This window comes from Leptinotarsa decemlineata, unplaced genomic scaffold, assembly GCF_025532065.1.
Source record: "Leptinotarsa decemlineata unplaced genomic scaffold, Ldec_3_MD MMD2_tig00026314_RagTag_RagTag, whole genome shotgun sequence".
Lineage (NCBI taxonomy): Eukaryota > Metazoa > Arthropoda > Insecta > Coleoptera > Chrysomelidae > Leptinotarsa > Leptinotarsa decemlineata.
Window position 1 is genome coordinate 1,760,458 of NW_027412684.1, and position 16,761 is coordinate 1,777,218.

General features: G+C 33.3%; 1 protein-coding gene across 1 annotated transcript in view; it reads right to left on the reverse strand.

The window, feature by feature from the left end:
• Positions 1-16,761, reverse strand: part of kibra (WW and C2 domain containing protein kibra) — an 83,581-nt gene that overhangs the window by 48,038 nt on the left and 18,782 nt on the right. The window contains exons 2-3 of the mRNA XM_023158193.2: positions 9,406-9,515; positions 5,811-5,905 (exon numbers count right to left, since the gene is read on the reverse strand). Of these exons, the coding sequence (XP_023013961.2) occupies positions 5,811-5,905; positions 9,406-9,515 (205 nt within the window). The remainder of the gene's footprint in view (positions 1-5,810; positions 5,906-9,405; positions 9,516-16,761) is intronic.

Below are 16,761 nucleotides of genomic sequence, written 5' to 3' on the forward strand. Positions count from 1 at the left end.
ATAATCAGAATAATCGAATTATCGAAATGGGAAAGAAAGTTTTTGGGATTCTACTACTCCTTTTTGATACAAAAATTAAACACTCCTAATACCCCCTTCAATTTGAAATAGATTGTGGTTCAGCGTAACATCCTGGTGAAAATATCCTATAGTATAGTTTATCCAGAAATGGGAGAAACTACAGCAGTATATCTATAAATATAATAGTGCCATAGGCGTACTGCATTCAAATCATTTACTCTCAACGAATTGAATTAATAAATATACAGAATTTATTCTTGAAAAATATCATTCATAACAAACAAAATAACAAATCATCTATATACGACAAATGTGAAAATATGTCCAGTAGTAACCAAGGGAGAACATTACATTATTTTCTGTTGGGAGTTTAAAGGAAATGCTAGAGGGGTTATTTATAGTCTAATTGTCGATAATATTCTTTAGTTTACTTCAAGAGCGCGTTTAATAATAAGCTATACAACATAAAAGCTAGTTGTTCGGGAATAAAAAGCTATACATAATGGAAGCTAGTTGTTCGGGAACCGTGAAGCGTTCGAAACTGTCAGCATTAAATAAATGAAAAAACAATTGTTAAAAATGTTTATGATTATTTAAGAATACTATCTCCGCCCAAAATAAAAAGTAAGGAGGACGTAGTGCAAAAATGCTCGAGTATAACCAGTGTCAATAGATCGACAATTCTTGAGGAACTTGAGGAAAACAACAGCTTTTTGGAGCCGAAAGTATCCACTGGCAGAACTCGTTTGATTATCGATGAAAAATACCTACATTCAATGAAGTTTTATCAGTTATTCGTGAAAAAAGTTTTTTTTCCTGATATAAGAAGTACTAGATTATGGAAAATATTACAAAAGCTGAACTTCACTTTTGGAAAACAAGATAGAAAGAGCATATTGAGAAACATCAGAGATTGTAGAATGGAGAAGAAACTTTTTAAAAGAAATGAAGATATCCAGAACACTGGGTAAATTTATTTTTTATTCGGATGAAACATGGCTCAATGAGAGTCATACCGTCTCGAAGGTTTGGCAAGATCAGAACACCAAAACCGGAGAAGCCGAAACGTCGAACAATGCAAAACTTGAGCGCGGTTCAACCCGAAATTCAGATGTTCAAATTTGTAACCGCCGAAACCTATTCAATTTATATACTTATCTGGTGACGTTTAATTATCAAACCTACGATCAATTTCATATTATCAGTGTCAATAATGATATCAAATTGACCTAAATCAAAAAACGAATTTCAACTATTAATTATAATGTTTTGATTTAAATAGGTTAGATAAAAAAAATTGGATAGTCTTTGAAACGTCACCACATGATACATATTTATTTTTGTATGCAAAATTTTATAAATTCAAGTTACTGAAAAATTGGATTTTTACACTACATTTGTATTTATTTTTGAATTTAATATTTTGATAATTTTACAGATCTGTGGAATGTAACAATCCTAAATAAAAAACTATTTCATATATAAAACGACAAAATAATATATTTGAACAAAATTAATTTTCACGATATTTCAATTATCCTCGCATTGGAAAATTTATATTAATACCCCTAGTCCGACGTCTATTAATACTATATTAAACGCAATATGAGAAAAACGGTCGGCCGCCTCTTTTGATGTTCTTTGTGGCAAGTCACTATTTTAATGACTCCTTAGCGGCGTCCTCGAAGAGCATAGCGGGTAGAAATATCTCAGTGACTCTGTGAATTATTTGCATTTCCACTTGCTTGAGACGACTAAGCTGCTTTCCTTGATGTTCGGTATGTTTGCATTCTTGAAATTCTTTCACTCTCAGTTAGTACTGAATGGACTATAATAGATTTATTACGAAAATAATAAAAGTGGATAGTAGAATTACGAAACTCCGTATTTTCACTCTAGTTTGGGCATACCTGAAAATTTTTAAATAACAACACCATAACGAAGGAGTAACCCTTTTCACCCCACTCCTGGAATTACCGAACGCATCAAGTTGCACTCCTTTTACTCCGTTTCTAAAATCTGAACGGTAAATAAAAAAAAGAGTTACTGGAGGTAATATCCGAACTCACTTTTGAGTTTACTCAAACTACCTGAAAACGAATCCGCGCAACGCTGGCAACAAGGCTGAGGTCAGTGTTGACTGTCGTCGATGCGGGCAGTGGGCACGAGCCACGGCTGAGGAATGTCGAGGTTGCGATGTAAAATAAAACTGCTCTTTTTTGTTTTCCTTTTTTTCGCCGCTACATGACAAGTATTTGTCTGGCCTTTTAGATAATTTGTTACCCTTTTTTGGAGTGCCTGTGTCTATTCACACCACATCTCGACGTCCGATACGTCATTAGGTTCGATTATTCGATCCAAAACAAATGTATATTTTTTTCGATCACGAGAGCAGACCCGGCTTCGCACAGATAGCAAACAAAATATGCTTTTATTTTGGTTTCTGTGACATCAGCTTGTCTATGAAGAGGGTGTAATTTTGAAGATAAAGGAGCTCAAAGTTTCTCCCTTTAGAAAGTTATAAAACAAAACATTCGAGAGTATTCGGAAGCATTACACAACGTTCCATAACATCCTGCAACATTCTGAAATGTTCAGGAATAGACTGGAATGTTCGGGAAAATCCTGGAAGATCTTTGACATTCCTGAGATGATTAGGAAAGTTAAATGGTTTTGGAGCTCCATATCCCCTCATCCATGAAGCAGATTTCATCATTTCCATCTGAAAAGCGGTCTTTTGTATATGTAGGTGGCTGGAAGTTTCACTCTCTAGAATTGAAATTGATTGAAAACAATCGAGACTAGAACGCTCTTGAATATATGAGAGCTGGAAATTTCGCACTCTAGAAAGGTATGGAATAGTCAAAAACATTCGAGCGTATTCGAAACCACTCCAAAATATTCCACAACATCCTGGAACATTCTGAGGAATTATAGGATGATCGGAAATAATCTGGAATGATCGTAAATAATCTAGAACTTCCCAGATCTTTGTGGAATAATCAAGGGACTTATATGGTATGAGAGCTCCGTATCCCCGATCCATGAAGAATATTCTCATTTTTATCTGGAGAGCCTGCTTTTGAAAACATAAGCCCTCGAAGAGTTGTAAAACAGTTCAGTACATTCAGTATACAATATTCCAACCCGGAATATTCTGAAATATTGTGGAATGTTCAGGAACATTATGGGATAATTCGAAGCTTTCTTTGTATGGGTGGAGCTAGCAATTGGCAGTATTTTAAGCAAGATCCGTCGACCACACAATCTCATGTCAACTCCTTGAGCAAAGCCAGGTACTTCAGTTAGTAACTAATAATGATGACTTCGATAAGTTTAAAATAGGTAGGTACCTATCTATCCAAAAACAACACGAAACCAAGTGAACTCAACCTTCAAAACCACTACGTAAAAAATGATTGAAACATTTTTACATCACACGTGACGCATCGGTGTATCCTGCCGCATGGGTTTAATTTTTCTCAAGCACTAGTTTTAATGTTTCAATAACTTCTGATATATATATTTGAATTGTAGATGTAAAGGACTAATTCACTTGATGAGGATTAATATCGCATCCGTCTAAAATGACTTTCCAGTTACCGCATTATATGTGATCGTTATTTTGAACATTAAAATTGGTATAGTAAGCTATTCTCAAAAGATAGACATATGTCATCGCGATCTTTTTTAGATCTACAATAAATATAGTTTGAAAAACATACTAGTATTATTGTGAAAAAAGCGACGGGCGCTTGATATACAAAAAATATGGCACAAAGCGCCCATGCTTTTTTCACAATAATATTAGTATTTTTCGTTCGTTATTGTTTTAATCTTATTTTTCATTTTTTAGTTTCGTATGCTATTAAAGCGTGTTTTTTAGTTTTTTAAGTTTTAGTCTCATCTAAACTTTGTTTAGAAAAATATCCATTGATATTTTCCGATTCCGGAGAGGCAGCCTGAAAATCATCTACCAAGCCCAAGGCAGCAGGCGTGCAAAGGAAGGTTACAAATAAGGCAGCAGGCGCGCGTGTTAATAAAAAAAATACTTTTTAGAAATGCATGTAAAGTGAGTTCGAATTATATCAAGGAGGTTACGTACAGCGCCATCTGCCCGCGAATAGTGTCAATATATCAAGGAAGTTACGTACAGCGCCATCTTCCCGCGAATAAATCAAACAATAATGTCGATAATTCTGTAAGATACAGATCTCGATATGAAATGAAAAGGAGAATTACAAACAAACATACATACATACAGGTGAAACTGATATAAAGCGTGTACAAAAAAGAACAATATTCACTGTTTAATCTCAAAGTGTTATCGTATTCAACAAAAGGTCGTAACGGTAGCATCACCGCGCTTTCAATGGGTGGATAACATCGTCATAATTCAAAAAATTAATACGAGTATAGAGCAAAAGTTGCAAAATCGTGTTTATGGCTGGAAAACGGCTGGAACGATTTTCATAATTTTTGATTTGTTGAATTTTTCTCCGTTCGAAATAGCAAAATAAGTATTGAACCATTTGATAAATTGAGAAAAAAAATTAAGATCGAACAAAGTGATAACGTTCGGTTTGTTGTCATGGTGCGCACAAAGAAAAATGAGTTTATAACATTTGTAATCGTGCAAACATGAAAAATAATTTTGTCATAATAGATGCGCGAAGTCAATAATATTCATTACAGAGTCTCATCCATCCAATGCCGCTAGAGAAAAGATCGATTCTTTTATTATGCAGTTAGACTAGGAAATAGTGTGATTCAATTCACTACAGATGAAGAAGAAATCGCACAAGTAGGGCGCCATTGCCAGTTCTACTGTTTCTACAGCAGATCTTCTGTTTTAGGTCTCGAGCTACTGAACTACTGTTTTAAGAGTTAAAAATCTGATGTTGACTGAAACTGTAAATAGTGGAAATGACCATATATCCATATGTATCTATGAAATATATGTTCTACTGTTTTTCATATCATTGTACTGTTTTTCTGACACCAAATCTACTGCTAAGAATGATCATGACCTGGCAACCCCCGTCGTGTTAGTATTGCCCAACTTCTTGCTTCTCAAACACACTATAAAAAGCTTTTTGGCCTTTCTATTTCTCCGTCATTGAACAAAAAATGGTGGAAAGCTCCGAAGAAAGAAAGAAAGAAAGAGGAAAGTTTTTTAGATCATGCACAGAAGTTTCCTTCAGATACAAACTGAACATCGAATTACAAGAAAGGAAAATGTCCTTTCATATTAACATTGAGTTACCCGAAACTCACGACTAAATGTTCAATTTGCAGATACTTTAAACCCATTTGTCAAACACAAGGATGATTTTCACTAGAATACTGACACAGAATCACTGGTCTTTGTTTCTTTGAAACATATTTCACAGGAGACCATTAACACCTGTAATTTTTGGTGAAATGAACTATACTTGAACGTCTTTGTCAATATTTTTACAATCCTAACTCATCGAAGAAAACTATCTAGTTGAAGGAAGATTATACACCCCCGTACTATAGCTACACGTAATATTGGCGAGTTTTCAAACAACAATTTCGTTCGTACTAGATGGATTGGTAGACGAGGATTGATGAATTAACCTAAAAGGTTTCCAGATCTTACATCCCTGGATTTTTTCGATAAGGTTCAATACAAATACAATTTCCCTTCAACACAATTTGCTATACAATTTTATTGGTTGTGGTTCACAACAGATTACGAAACCATCTTTGAAAAGAACATTGTTTGCTACACATTTAAAATCAAATATAGAAAAGTAACTCACTTCTAGAACATCTTGAGCGGTTATGAGGTATTCTCGTAGCATAGCTTCTTGAATGGCCCGCCATTCTTGCCTAGGGTCCTCCAACTGAGTTGATTCTGAAAGTAAATATTTTTTTACAAAATTGTACCTCTCCCAAACGAGAGTATCCGAGGATAATTTTCTGCATTTCTCAAAAGTAGAAAAACATGTTTTTGAAAAAGACTGTTGTTTTTCAAAACAATAATTCTCGAGATCCATTCACTTTTGCATGTGTCGAAATCAATTCTCGAAACAGTTTTTCCACTGGAATTGATATCTCAAAAACATGGTTTCGAGATATCAATCATGGATTTTCAAGGTAATAAAACTATCAACTTTTGTGAGATTCGGCTTCTCTCGAAATACCCGCATAATGGATTGTTGATATTTCTTCGTTGCTTGCTTGAGAAAACTTGAATTGATGTTTACACAATTGTATGCAATTCCAAGGTGTTTTCTATGAATATTCAAGAGTGGGATAAAAAGTGAAACTCTAGACATCATCCAAAGGAAAAAAATTTCAATTAAATATTCATATACAGTGCGAACTTAAATAGTAAATAGTGAATTTACGTAAATTCACAACCCGTGTTTCAATCACCAAGTGATAATCTTCAAGAGAAAGATTAAATTTTTTAAGTATTTTTAGATGAGGAACACAAATAGTGTTGCATCACTCGTCGACGATAGTGCGCTACCAAGGTTTTTCTACCAATTTTCAAATTTTTAAACGTGTTATCTTGTGATAACACGTTTGATAGGTATTTCAATCCAATAATTTTTTATTGTTAGGAATCTAATTAGCCGTTCCCGAGTAATAAAGAATTTCAATAATGACTAATGAAGTCTATTCACATTTCTTCCTACATCATGAAATGTTCCTGAGGTAATGTTGCAAGCACCTCTTTTTCTATCTACGAGTTCTGAAATGAATTGCGGTTGTGTGTGTCGTACACTTCAGATGTCATGTGTTCCCTCAAAAACATCTGGAGGCGTCATATCAGGTAATCAACTAGGCTCTTCTGAGGGATCACATTTGCCATTAGCGGTCAGTAGCATAACATACCTCTTTATTACGACGAACTGGCTTGAAAGTGGCTAGATAATGATTATACAAAACAGTTAATAGGTGAACGTGGTCCCTTACACTGACCCGCTGCACTACCTGATATGAAACCCTTAAATTTGTATGAGGATTGGTGAAATCTAAAGTTTAAGTTGCACAACCACAGTCTATTCCAGAACTCATGATCAGAATGAGAGGTGCTCCTAACGAAATTAAATCAGGAACATTCCGTAATGAATTTGTGAGCAAAACTCATCATTGGCAGAAAATTAATTGTGACCAATTCAATAATTTACTAACTGGAATGAACTGAAATGAGTTCAGAATACTTTTTTTTATTATGGTATTTATCGGTTGTTTCTAATTCCTTGAAACTATATAATATAAAACTGCCAATTACTCAGGAAAGGCTAATCAAAAATGAAAGAAATATTGGATAGAGAACTGAAATACTATAGAACGAATTATTACCAGTCCCCTCTCGGCGATGAGTGAAACAACGCTATTGTTTTTCTCATCAAAAAGTACTACTACAAAAAATGATAACATAAATTTCGTCCGACCTTGATATTTTGTTCCGTTCAAAATTTGAGGGGGGTATTTACTTTCTCACTGTATTTTCGTTTTTTAAGTATAGACAAAATTGGTAATAATCAATTAGTATTTTTGACAAGTTTGATAAACCACTATCTGAATTTTATTCGAACGCAGTAACAATTTTGGGCAAAATTCGTAATTTTTCCTTTCTCATTTGATTTATTTTGAAACTTTTTTTATTTCAGGGGATCAAAAAGCCAATCAGGATCAGGATTAATATAAGAACGAAACTCAAGATTCTTGAGTCAAAGTTAACCCCCAGATCTTCGATGTTACCAATTTCTGCAAATGTTTTTCCATTAGTTTTGGAAAAAAAATCAGTAGAAGTCTGATTATGCTAACTTATTAAGCGAAACGAGCGTCGAGGGACAATATATTTGTTCTGGTGAGGGAAAAGTGTTTTCAGGAGATGGAAAATCAGGTACATTCTTGATACTCCAGAAAATGATTACCTATCTGACATTTATCTGATAATGTAGGTGTAATGAACTGAATTTACATTACTCAAAATTGATTCAGATCATACTGCAGTACACTCATCGACTGAACTATATTAAAAAATATAAGACAATCCAACATATTGGACAAGCAACTCTGATCAATTGCAAATACTCCTTTTAACATATTTATTTATGAATTGGTGTTTTCAGAGAGTGATTGAATAACTTATGTGAAGGTTTAGCTAAACGTCCGAAACGTCCAATTTTCCATGACTCTGGCGCATAAATCAAGCTGAATTTGACCCACAGTGTGAGTTATGTTGGCTTTGAGGACCGCTGGGGTTTGTGACTTATTCCCAAACCCCTGCGACTTGAGAACACCCCACAAGAAAAAGTCCACATCACCTCCACGTAAGATGGTCATGCCCTCAAATCGCTCGTGCAGAATATCCAATGTAGCAAGAAATGTGTGGAACATAGCGCCGTCTTGTTGAAACCACATGTCTGGTGTCCAGATCATCCAATTCAGGCCAAAAAAAGTTGGTAATCATGGACCTATAGTGCTCGCCGTTGACAGTGATGGCCTGGCCAACATAGTTCTCAAAGAAATGTGGACCGATGATGTCACCAGCCCAAAATCCACAACAAACAGTGACTTTTCGGGATGCATTGGACTTTCTTGGATCATATGTGAATTGGTATTGTTCCAATTTCGACAATTTTGTTTGTTCTCGAACCCATTCATTTAGAAATGGGCTTCATCACTAAAGATGATTTTTCGAGGAAAATTAGGGTCACTTGCCAACTGATTCAGAGCCCATTCAGCGAGCACACGTCGTTGTGTGTGGTCGTTCACTCTAGTTCCTGGGTCAGTTGAATTTTGAATCGGTACAAGTCCAAGTCACGTCGTAAAATTCGTCAAGTTGAGGTCTGCACACTCTCACAGACAGCGGCGATGTTTTCGTCAGATCTTGCGTTCCGTCAAAGTACGAGTGTTGGTAGATCGTTTACTGAACCAGTGGACTCAAATTTATTCTCCACATCAAGAGCAGATTGCTGTCGTCAGAACTTGTTAAAAATTCACATGATAACGTCAGTTCCAAATATATAATTTGCTTGATATCTATACTATGATGAAATGCAAGAGCAAACTTATTGATCAAAAAGTTGTTTTTTTGAAAAATGCAGAGTATTGTTCACTTCGTGTAAATATGAAAAACAAGAATTCGAACTTTTCTATCATTATTGGATTCCTCTTATATCTTTAATACGCGAGAATTTATGAAACTCTACAGGTGAAGAAGGTAGGTATGCCGTTTGAAATAGCATTTCTTCATATTTTCTACGATATAACAGAACTTCATATAATTAACTGAGACGCGACATATGATTTTACATTCCATTGGCGCCGGACGTTGGAAGTATTATTCTGTCTTGAGTGGCGCATGTTTAATTTATCTCCAATGTTACTTACGGTTAACGTGGTCTATGTAATAAGGTCCTATTTGTCCGTCAAACGCCTCCTCCCAGCCTAAAGGTAATTCGTTTCCTATGCAATCGGCAAACGTTTGAGGTTTCGTATATCTGAAATTAGAAATTATAGATTGAAACAGGATTGAGACCATTTAAATCATAATTCTGGGTGATTTTCAATATAAAATATCGTTATTGTTATTCAAAATCGAACCAAATTATCAATAAATATAAACCTAATAACTTCTGCGTGGGTTCTTGATAACAAATTCAAATTTATTAACAAATGTACAATATCAAATGAGTGTCTATAAATATGAAAAAAATTGTTAGTAGTTACATGCATAATATTTTAACACAGTCTGCTAAGTGTAAACACTTGTTTTTCTGACTGATTCGGCCGTTTCTAGACAGGTAACTACAATTGGGACTACCATCATCAAATTACCCAAACGTCTACAATTTTTATATACCTGACGTACCTCTTCAATTATGATTATCTGAAGCATATTACCTCACCTCTACATCAATAATAATACTTCCTCAGTTTTTCAAGAAAACAAGTTCAATAATGGTGATCTATTCAAATCCAGCTGGTCATTCATTAGAATGTTTAAATTTTTAAGTTTATCAATTTCCATTGCTTCCAAATGATTTAATTTCAAACCTTTATTTTCTATATGTAAAATTTATTCTAAAAGATGATTTGAATATGTTGAACTTGTTTTCTTATTTACATAGCTCATATGATGATCCTAGATTCGATACCTGAATGTTCTGCCCGTTTGACCAATATATACCTTAGCACGATCCACACTTTAATTTATATACTCCTGATTTGTCGAATTTGGATGGTTTGTCTTAATTATTTTTAACTAACTTTCCCAACGTTATTACTTGCTCTATATGCAATTTCAATATTTCGTTTCCTCAAAATACGTTAAAACTCTATAATTTTGATTTTATTTAAATTATAAATAGGAAAAACGTCTCGAATCGCTTTTGCGTAGACTTTTCTGGAAAGTATTTTTTTTTATTAATTCGGTTTTAAACCAATTGTTTACTGCAATTTGCTTGATGATATCAAGTTTTTTATTGAAATTATCTATTGAAAGAGGGTCATTGGCTCAGGGCTATTCAAATTCGTTTCTATACATGGGGATCTCGTAAACTATAAGAGATAGAGTGTCGGTTAAATTGTGGCAAAGTTGTGTATTTTAGAGACCTATTAAATGATGTGAAAAAATCGCTCTTTTGGTTCTAGAGATATACAGGAAAAACCAAAAAAACCCAAATAATTTTTTTGCCTATATCTTCTTTATTCGCAGACATATTGAAAATCTGTCCACAGTTTGCTATTGACACTTGATGTGGGCTCCCAGATATATCCATGAATCTTTCGTACAGGGTGTCATCTGACTTGGGCCACCCCCATCTTTGAATTTTTAAATACGGACCTGTATTTTCTGTTGTAGTTTTTGGATCGTAGACATTCACTTCAAACTGAGAAGTTAAATTCAATTTTATATTTCGAGATGTTTCGGTAATTTTCGATTATAATTGTGTGAATGATTCCCTTTTAAATTACGGCCCTGGAAATTGGTTGACTGAGTTGAATAAAAACATAATATAACTTTCACGTCTCCCTATGTATCGTAGAGTTTTTCGAGAGTTTTTTTTTAATTTTTAGGTACCTATTCATATTTTTTCCATTGGTCTGAGCGTTTTCTACAATGAACTTCGAATAAGAAAACCTTTTATGATTATTTGAAACATATCTACATCAAAAATATATTATATGTGTTTTAATAAGCAGAAAAAGAAAGCTAGCAATAATAACATCCGAAACGAACACTATAATTGTAATGAAAATTGAAATGAAGTAATTTATATAGGCACTCAAAAAAATTATTGGCGCAATAAATGTTCGAATTGGAGTCCTTCCATTTCGAGACATTTTTAAACTCGGTTTTTCATATTATTTATTGTCCTTAATACTCTTATTTGCTGCATTGTTGCGAAATCATTCAAAATCCTCAATCTCGATTCTTCCACATTTTCTATCTCTCTGCCAGCGTAAATCCTATTTTTCAATATCCCCCATAGAAAATAGTCCAAAATAGTAAGATCTGGTGATCTTGCAGACCATCTTATTGTCCCATTATTTGTTTCGAAATGGAAGGACTCCAATTCCAACATTTATTGCAGAATAATTTTTTTGTGTATATAAATTACTCACTTCATTTCAATTTTCATTATAATTATAGTGTTCGTTTCGGATGTTATTATTGCTACCATTTTTTTTCTGCTCATCAAAACACATATAATATATTTTTGTTGTAGATATGTTTCAGATAATCATAAAAGGTTTTCTTATTCGAAGTTCATTGTAGAAAACGCTCAGAGCAATGGAAAAAATATGAATAGGTACCTAAAAATGAAAAAAAAACTCTCGAAAAACTCTACGGTACATAGGGAGACGTGAAAGTTGCTATTGTGATTTTATTCAACTCAGTCAACCAATTTCCAGGACCGTAATTTAAAAGGGAATAATTCACATAATTATAATCAAATATCACAGAAAATTCCCGAAATATAAAATTTAATTCAATATCTCAGTATGAAGTGAACGTCTACGATCCAAAAACTTCAATAAAAAATACAGGTCCGTATTTAAAAATTCAAATATGGGGGTGACCCAAGTCAGATGACACCCTATATAAAAGATTCATGGACATATTCTGATAGCCCACATCAAGTGCCAATAGCAAAATATGGATAGATTTTCAATATGTCTGCGAATAAAGAAGATATAGGCAAACAAATAATTTGTGATTTTTTTGTTTTTCCTGTATATCTCCAGAACCAAAAGAGCTATATTCGATTCCTTTACATCATTGAATAGGTATCTAAAATACGCAACTTTGCCATAATTCAACCGACACTCTATCTCTTATCATTTAGGAGATCCCCATGTACAGAAACGAATTTGAATAGCCCTGTATAAATGGTAGTGATTTTGTAGAATGTTTGTCTAAAAGATAAAAATGAAGTATTTTCTGAATAAAATTTTTGATGGAAAATTATTTTTATTGCATAGTTATGAATATATCAACATATTTTAATGAATTTTCATATGCACCACCCCAGGCTATGATTCCATAGGACAAAATATTGAAAAATAATGAATGATAAAACATTAATAAAGTTTTAACTATTGGTTCTATTGCAGTAACCTATTGTGAATAAATCGACGAAATGTACCAAAACTTGCGTCAGCAGCAACCGGCACTGGTCAACAGAAGAGACCCGATGCTGCTCCACGATAACGCCAGTCAGCACATTTCACAAATTAACGTCCGAAAATTAAACACATCAAGCATCGAAGTTCTGCCTCATCCACCATACTCCCCAGACCTCTCGCTAACCGACTACCATCTTTTCAAACACGTTTTTACTGGTAGAACCTTCGCCAATTAGGACCATCTTTCAAATATATCGACAAAAATGCTGCTTATGTGAAAAATGTTCATTAACATATTTAATTTTTTCCTCCTTCCTTTGAAAATTCCAAATATGTCGATGAAAAGTAGAAGGTCGTATATTTGTATTACCGAAAACTAACGTCTACTATAAAAATTCCGTTTTCAACTAAAATTATTCTCATATAGTATTCATAGAAAATACAAACAAAATCGGTGTTTGATATTAGAATCCTCTATTAATTAATCCCCGATTTTGTAAAAGAAAAAACATTTCAAAATATAAATTGTTTTAAGCGAACATTGCTGAGAAATTAGTATTTTATCGCTTTCAAGATCTCAATGTTCCAAATGGAATGAGTTTGCATGTATATACATGCAGTTTTATACAAAAATTATGAGGTCGTTTACATCTGTGTTTCAGAGTCTTGCTCACATCTACCGGAGTCTGACGTCTGTCTGTCTCTATAATTACTACTTCTAGTCGTTCAATGAATGATGTAGGATGACAAAACCGCTTCGAAGCTGAATCCCGGTGCACGAAGGATTATTACGTTATATGCAATCCATGATATTCAGGATGTCCGCCCGAGAAAAAAAAACATTGGTTACTTTGGTTGCAGTGAGAAATAATTTATAGTTTTGAAAAAAATTATTTCTACTGCTAGATATCAGATTTGTGTTTCAAATTATAAATTAACCGAATATGACTGATAATTTCTGGAAAAAATATTTTGGACTGATGACACTCTCTAGCCGTTTATGTGGCATCTAAATTGAAATTGAAAATGGAATATTTTAAGGAAAACAGTTTTCTGGCTTTCTACTTCTCCATCAAAAAATGTGGGAAACTTCAAAAGAAAGGAAGATAGAGAATAACTACAAGAAACAATCAAAGATGTGTAGATCATGCACAAAATTTTCTTTCAGGCACAAAATGAAAAAACAAAAAACCCTATCGAAATAACTACTTCCACATTAACATTGAATTACACGAAAAGAAAAAATCGAAGAAACTATACTTTCATATGAACATAGAATCACACGAAAATCACTTTTTTTCATTCAGTTTGTACTTGTTATGCAATTGAAACAGATATCATTCATAAGAACGCTACACAACGTAATGCATGAAAATGATTATAGTAGTCTAATATCTTGAATACACAGTAACTTCATTATCCTTCTGATCATAATATTCAGATTTTCAACTGACAATTTTCAACTTTTAATATTTGAGAAAAAACCTTTTGCAAATGTTTTTTGATAAATCCATCATTCTGTTCAAAGTGGAACGAAATTCAATTTGTATGAGCAGTTTTGAACAGTTATAAACATTATATAAAAGATACTCTTTGAATGATTCAATGGAAATCTAAAAATATCTACGAAAAATTAATAAACGTTATGTATTGATGATTCTATGTAGCTACCCTTTTTAATGAGAAATAGTGAGCCTCAACAATAACTCAATTGAAATCACAATTTGAATGTATTTCCTTTTTCACTTGTTTACTCTTGATACTAATCTTCGAACCAATCTCAACAATTTTATAAACTATACCTCACAATTTGATGTCCACCAACTTTATTTGAAAAATATATCACGACATGTTTCGCTAACACAGTAGCTTCTTCAACAGTGATTTGAATACTACAAGTAGATTCTTAAGCTAATATTTATATACCACAGGTAACTACAATTGGGACTACCTCCATCAAATTACCTAAACCTTTACAATGGGGAATGTTCCTCCTGACGAAAATCAAGTAGTTTTCATAAAAGAGCTTTAAAACAACGCATTTTAAACTCATTATTTCAACCTTTTTCTTTAAAAAACATTTAAATACTTAAAAAAGAGGAATGAAATAATGCATTCAACATTTAAAGGGATTCGTTTCTATTTCACCATTTGGCAACATCGGTTATAGCTAATAAAGGACAATGAATCTGTTACCTGTATGAGACAAACAAAGATGACATATTTCAGAGCACGCCTCTGAATATGTTCTGTTTACTTATGTTCCGAGTTCCGAAACATTCTGTGACATATGACAGTTTGTGAACCTAACCTATCTTCCTCTATATAAATAAATAACAAAACAACTGTTGTTTATGTGGCTTGTGGAGGTGGTATTGAACTATAATTTATATTTTGCCTTTATTGTTGAGTTATAAAGATAATTTCCCTTTTTTAAAGTAGAACATCTAGGTACGTATAAATTATTCAACTTGATATAGGCGCTGTTGCCAATATGTGAATTAGAACCAAATCCCTTTAAAAATTAAAACCCAACATTTGAAACATCAATTTGAATACTTTTCGAAGTGAATTAAAAAAACTCATGAATTAAACTCAACTTCATTTTGTTCAAACTTGCATTTCCGGTAATAACCCAAATTGAGGAACATTCCCCATTCTCAATTATGATTACCTGAAGCATATTACCTCAGTTCTACATCAATAATAATACTTTCTCGGTCTTTTAAGAAACCAAGTTCAATAATGGTGATCTATTCAAATCCAATTAGTCATTCATTAGAATGTTTGAATTTTTAAGTTTATTAATTTCCATTCTCGAATTCGAGAAATCAGGGGTATATAAATTAAAGTGTGGTACGTGTCCTAAAGTATATATTGGTCAAACTGGCAGAACATTTAGGAATCGAATCCAGGAACATAATATGAGTTATGTAAATAAGAAAACAGGTTTAACATATTGAAATCATCTTTTAGAAGAAATTTTACACATAAAAAATAAAGGTTTGAAACTGAATCATTTGGAAGCAATGGAAGTTATTAAACTTAGGAATTCAAAAAGAAGCAACTTGTAGTATTCAAATCATTGTTGAAGAAGCTACTGTGTTAGCGAAACATGTCGTGATATATTTCCCAAATAAAGTTTGTAGAGATCAAATCGTAAGGTATAGTTTATGAAATTAATATGGATCTTCATCAAGTAACGGTCGAATCAATCAGACAATCTCAACAATACGACGCCTTCGTATATACGGTTCGAATAATTCGTTGCAAAGTGATTTTTCTTCAAATTTGACATGTTTATAAGATGATGAATAAAAAATATATTGATCATGATTCCAATTTTTTGTTATGTTTTGTTGATGGCTTTTCCAGTAGTTTTCCGGCAGTTTTGCCGGAAAAGCCATTCATTCTAAGTGGAAAAGCTATTTATTCTTAGTGGGAAACCCTTATGTTCAAATAATAATAAAACGAAATGAAAACGTCAATTCTGAAACGAAATACCGATAACAACATTTTCGTAATTATAAATCCAGTTACTGAACAATTCAAAAAAAAAATTATCAGCGCCGCGTGGTAAAACCAAAAATGTTATTATTTCGACATTTCAGAGCACAGGCACATAAACAAAAAAAACTACCTTTGCAGACAACTGCAGACAACCACGTAAAATTCTTCGAACTCTTCTTTTTCTCTGACACTTTGCTATAGTGATAATGTGATTTCACGATACAGATGTCGGATCGCTATGCTCGATAATGGTTCATGGGGGAAAAGGCAATAGCAAAACAGAACTGTGGAACGAAACATGTTACTTCAACTTCACTACCATGAAAATGAAAAAACAGGAAGTCAAAAGGTATTTCACCTTGTTAAATCGCTATTTGAATTTCATTCAAACGCAGTAACACTTCTGGACAAATTACATAATCTGACCTTCAAACTTTTTCTTTTTAATTTTTTTTTAGGGAAGTAAAGATTGAAGTATGAAAGTTACAATGTTTCCGTTCTGGAGGACAGCCGGTATACATCCTGCGCGGAGATATCAGAGGCGCCTCATTGGAAAAAAGTAAGAAAAGTCGGGAGGCAAATCGACCATCAGCGCTACCCCTC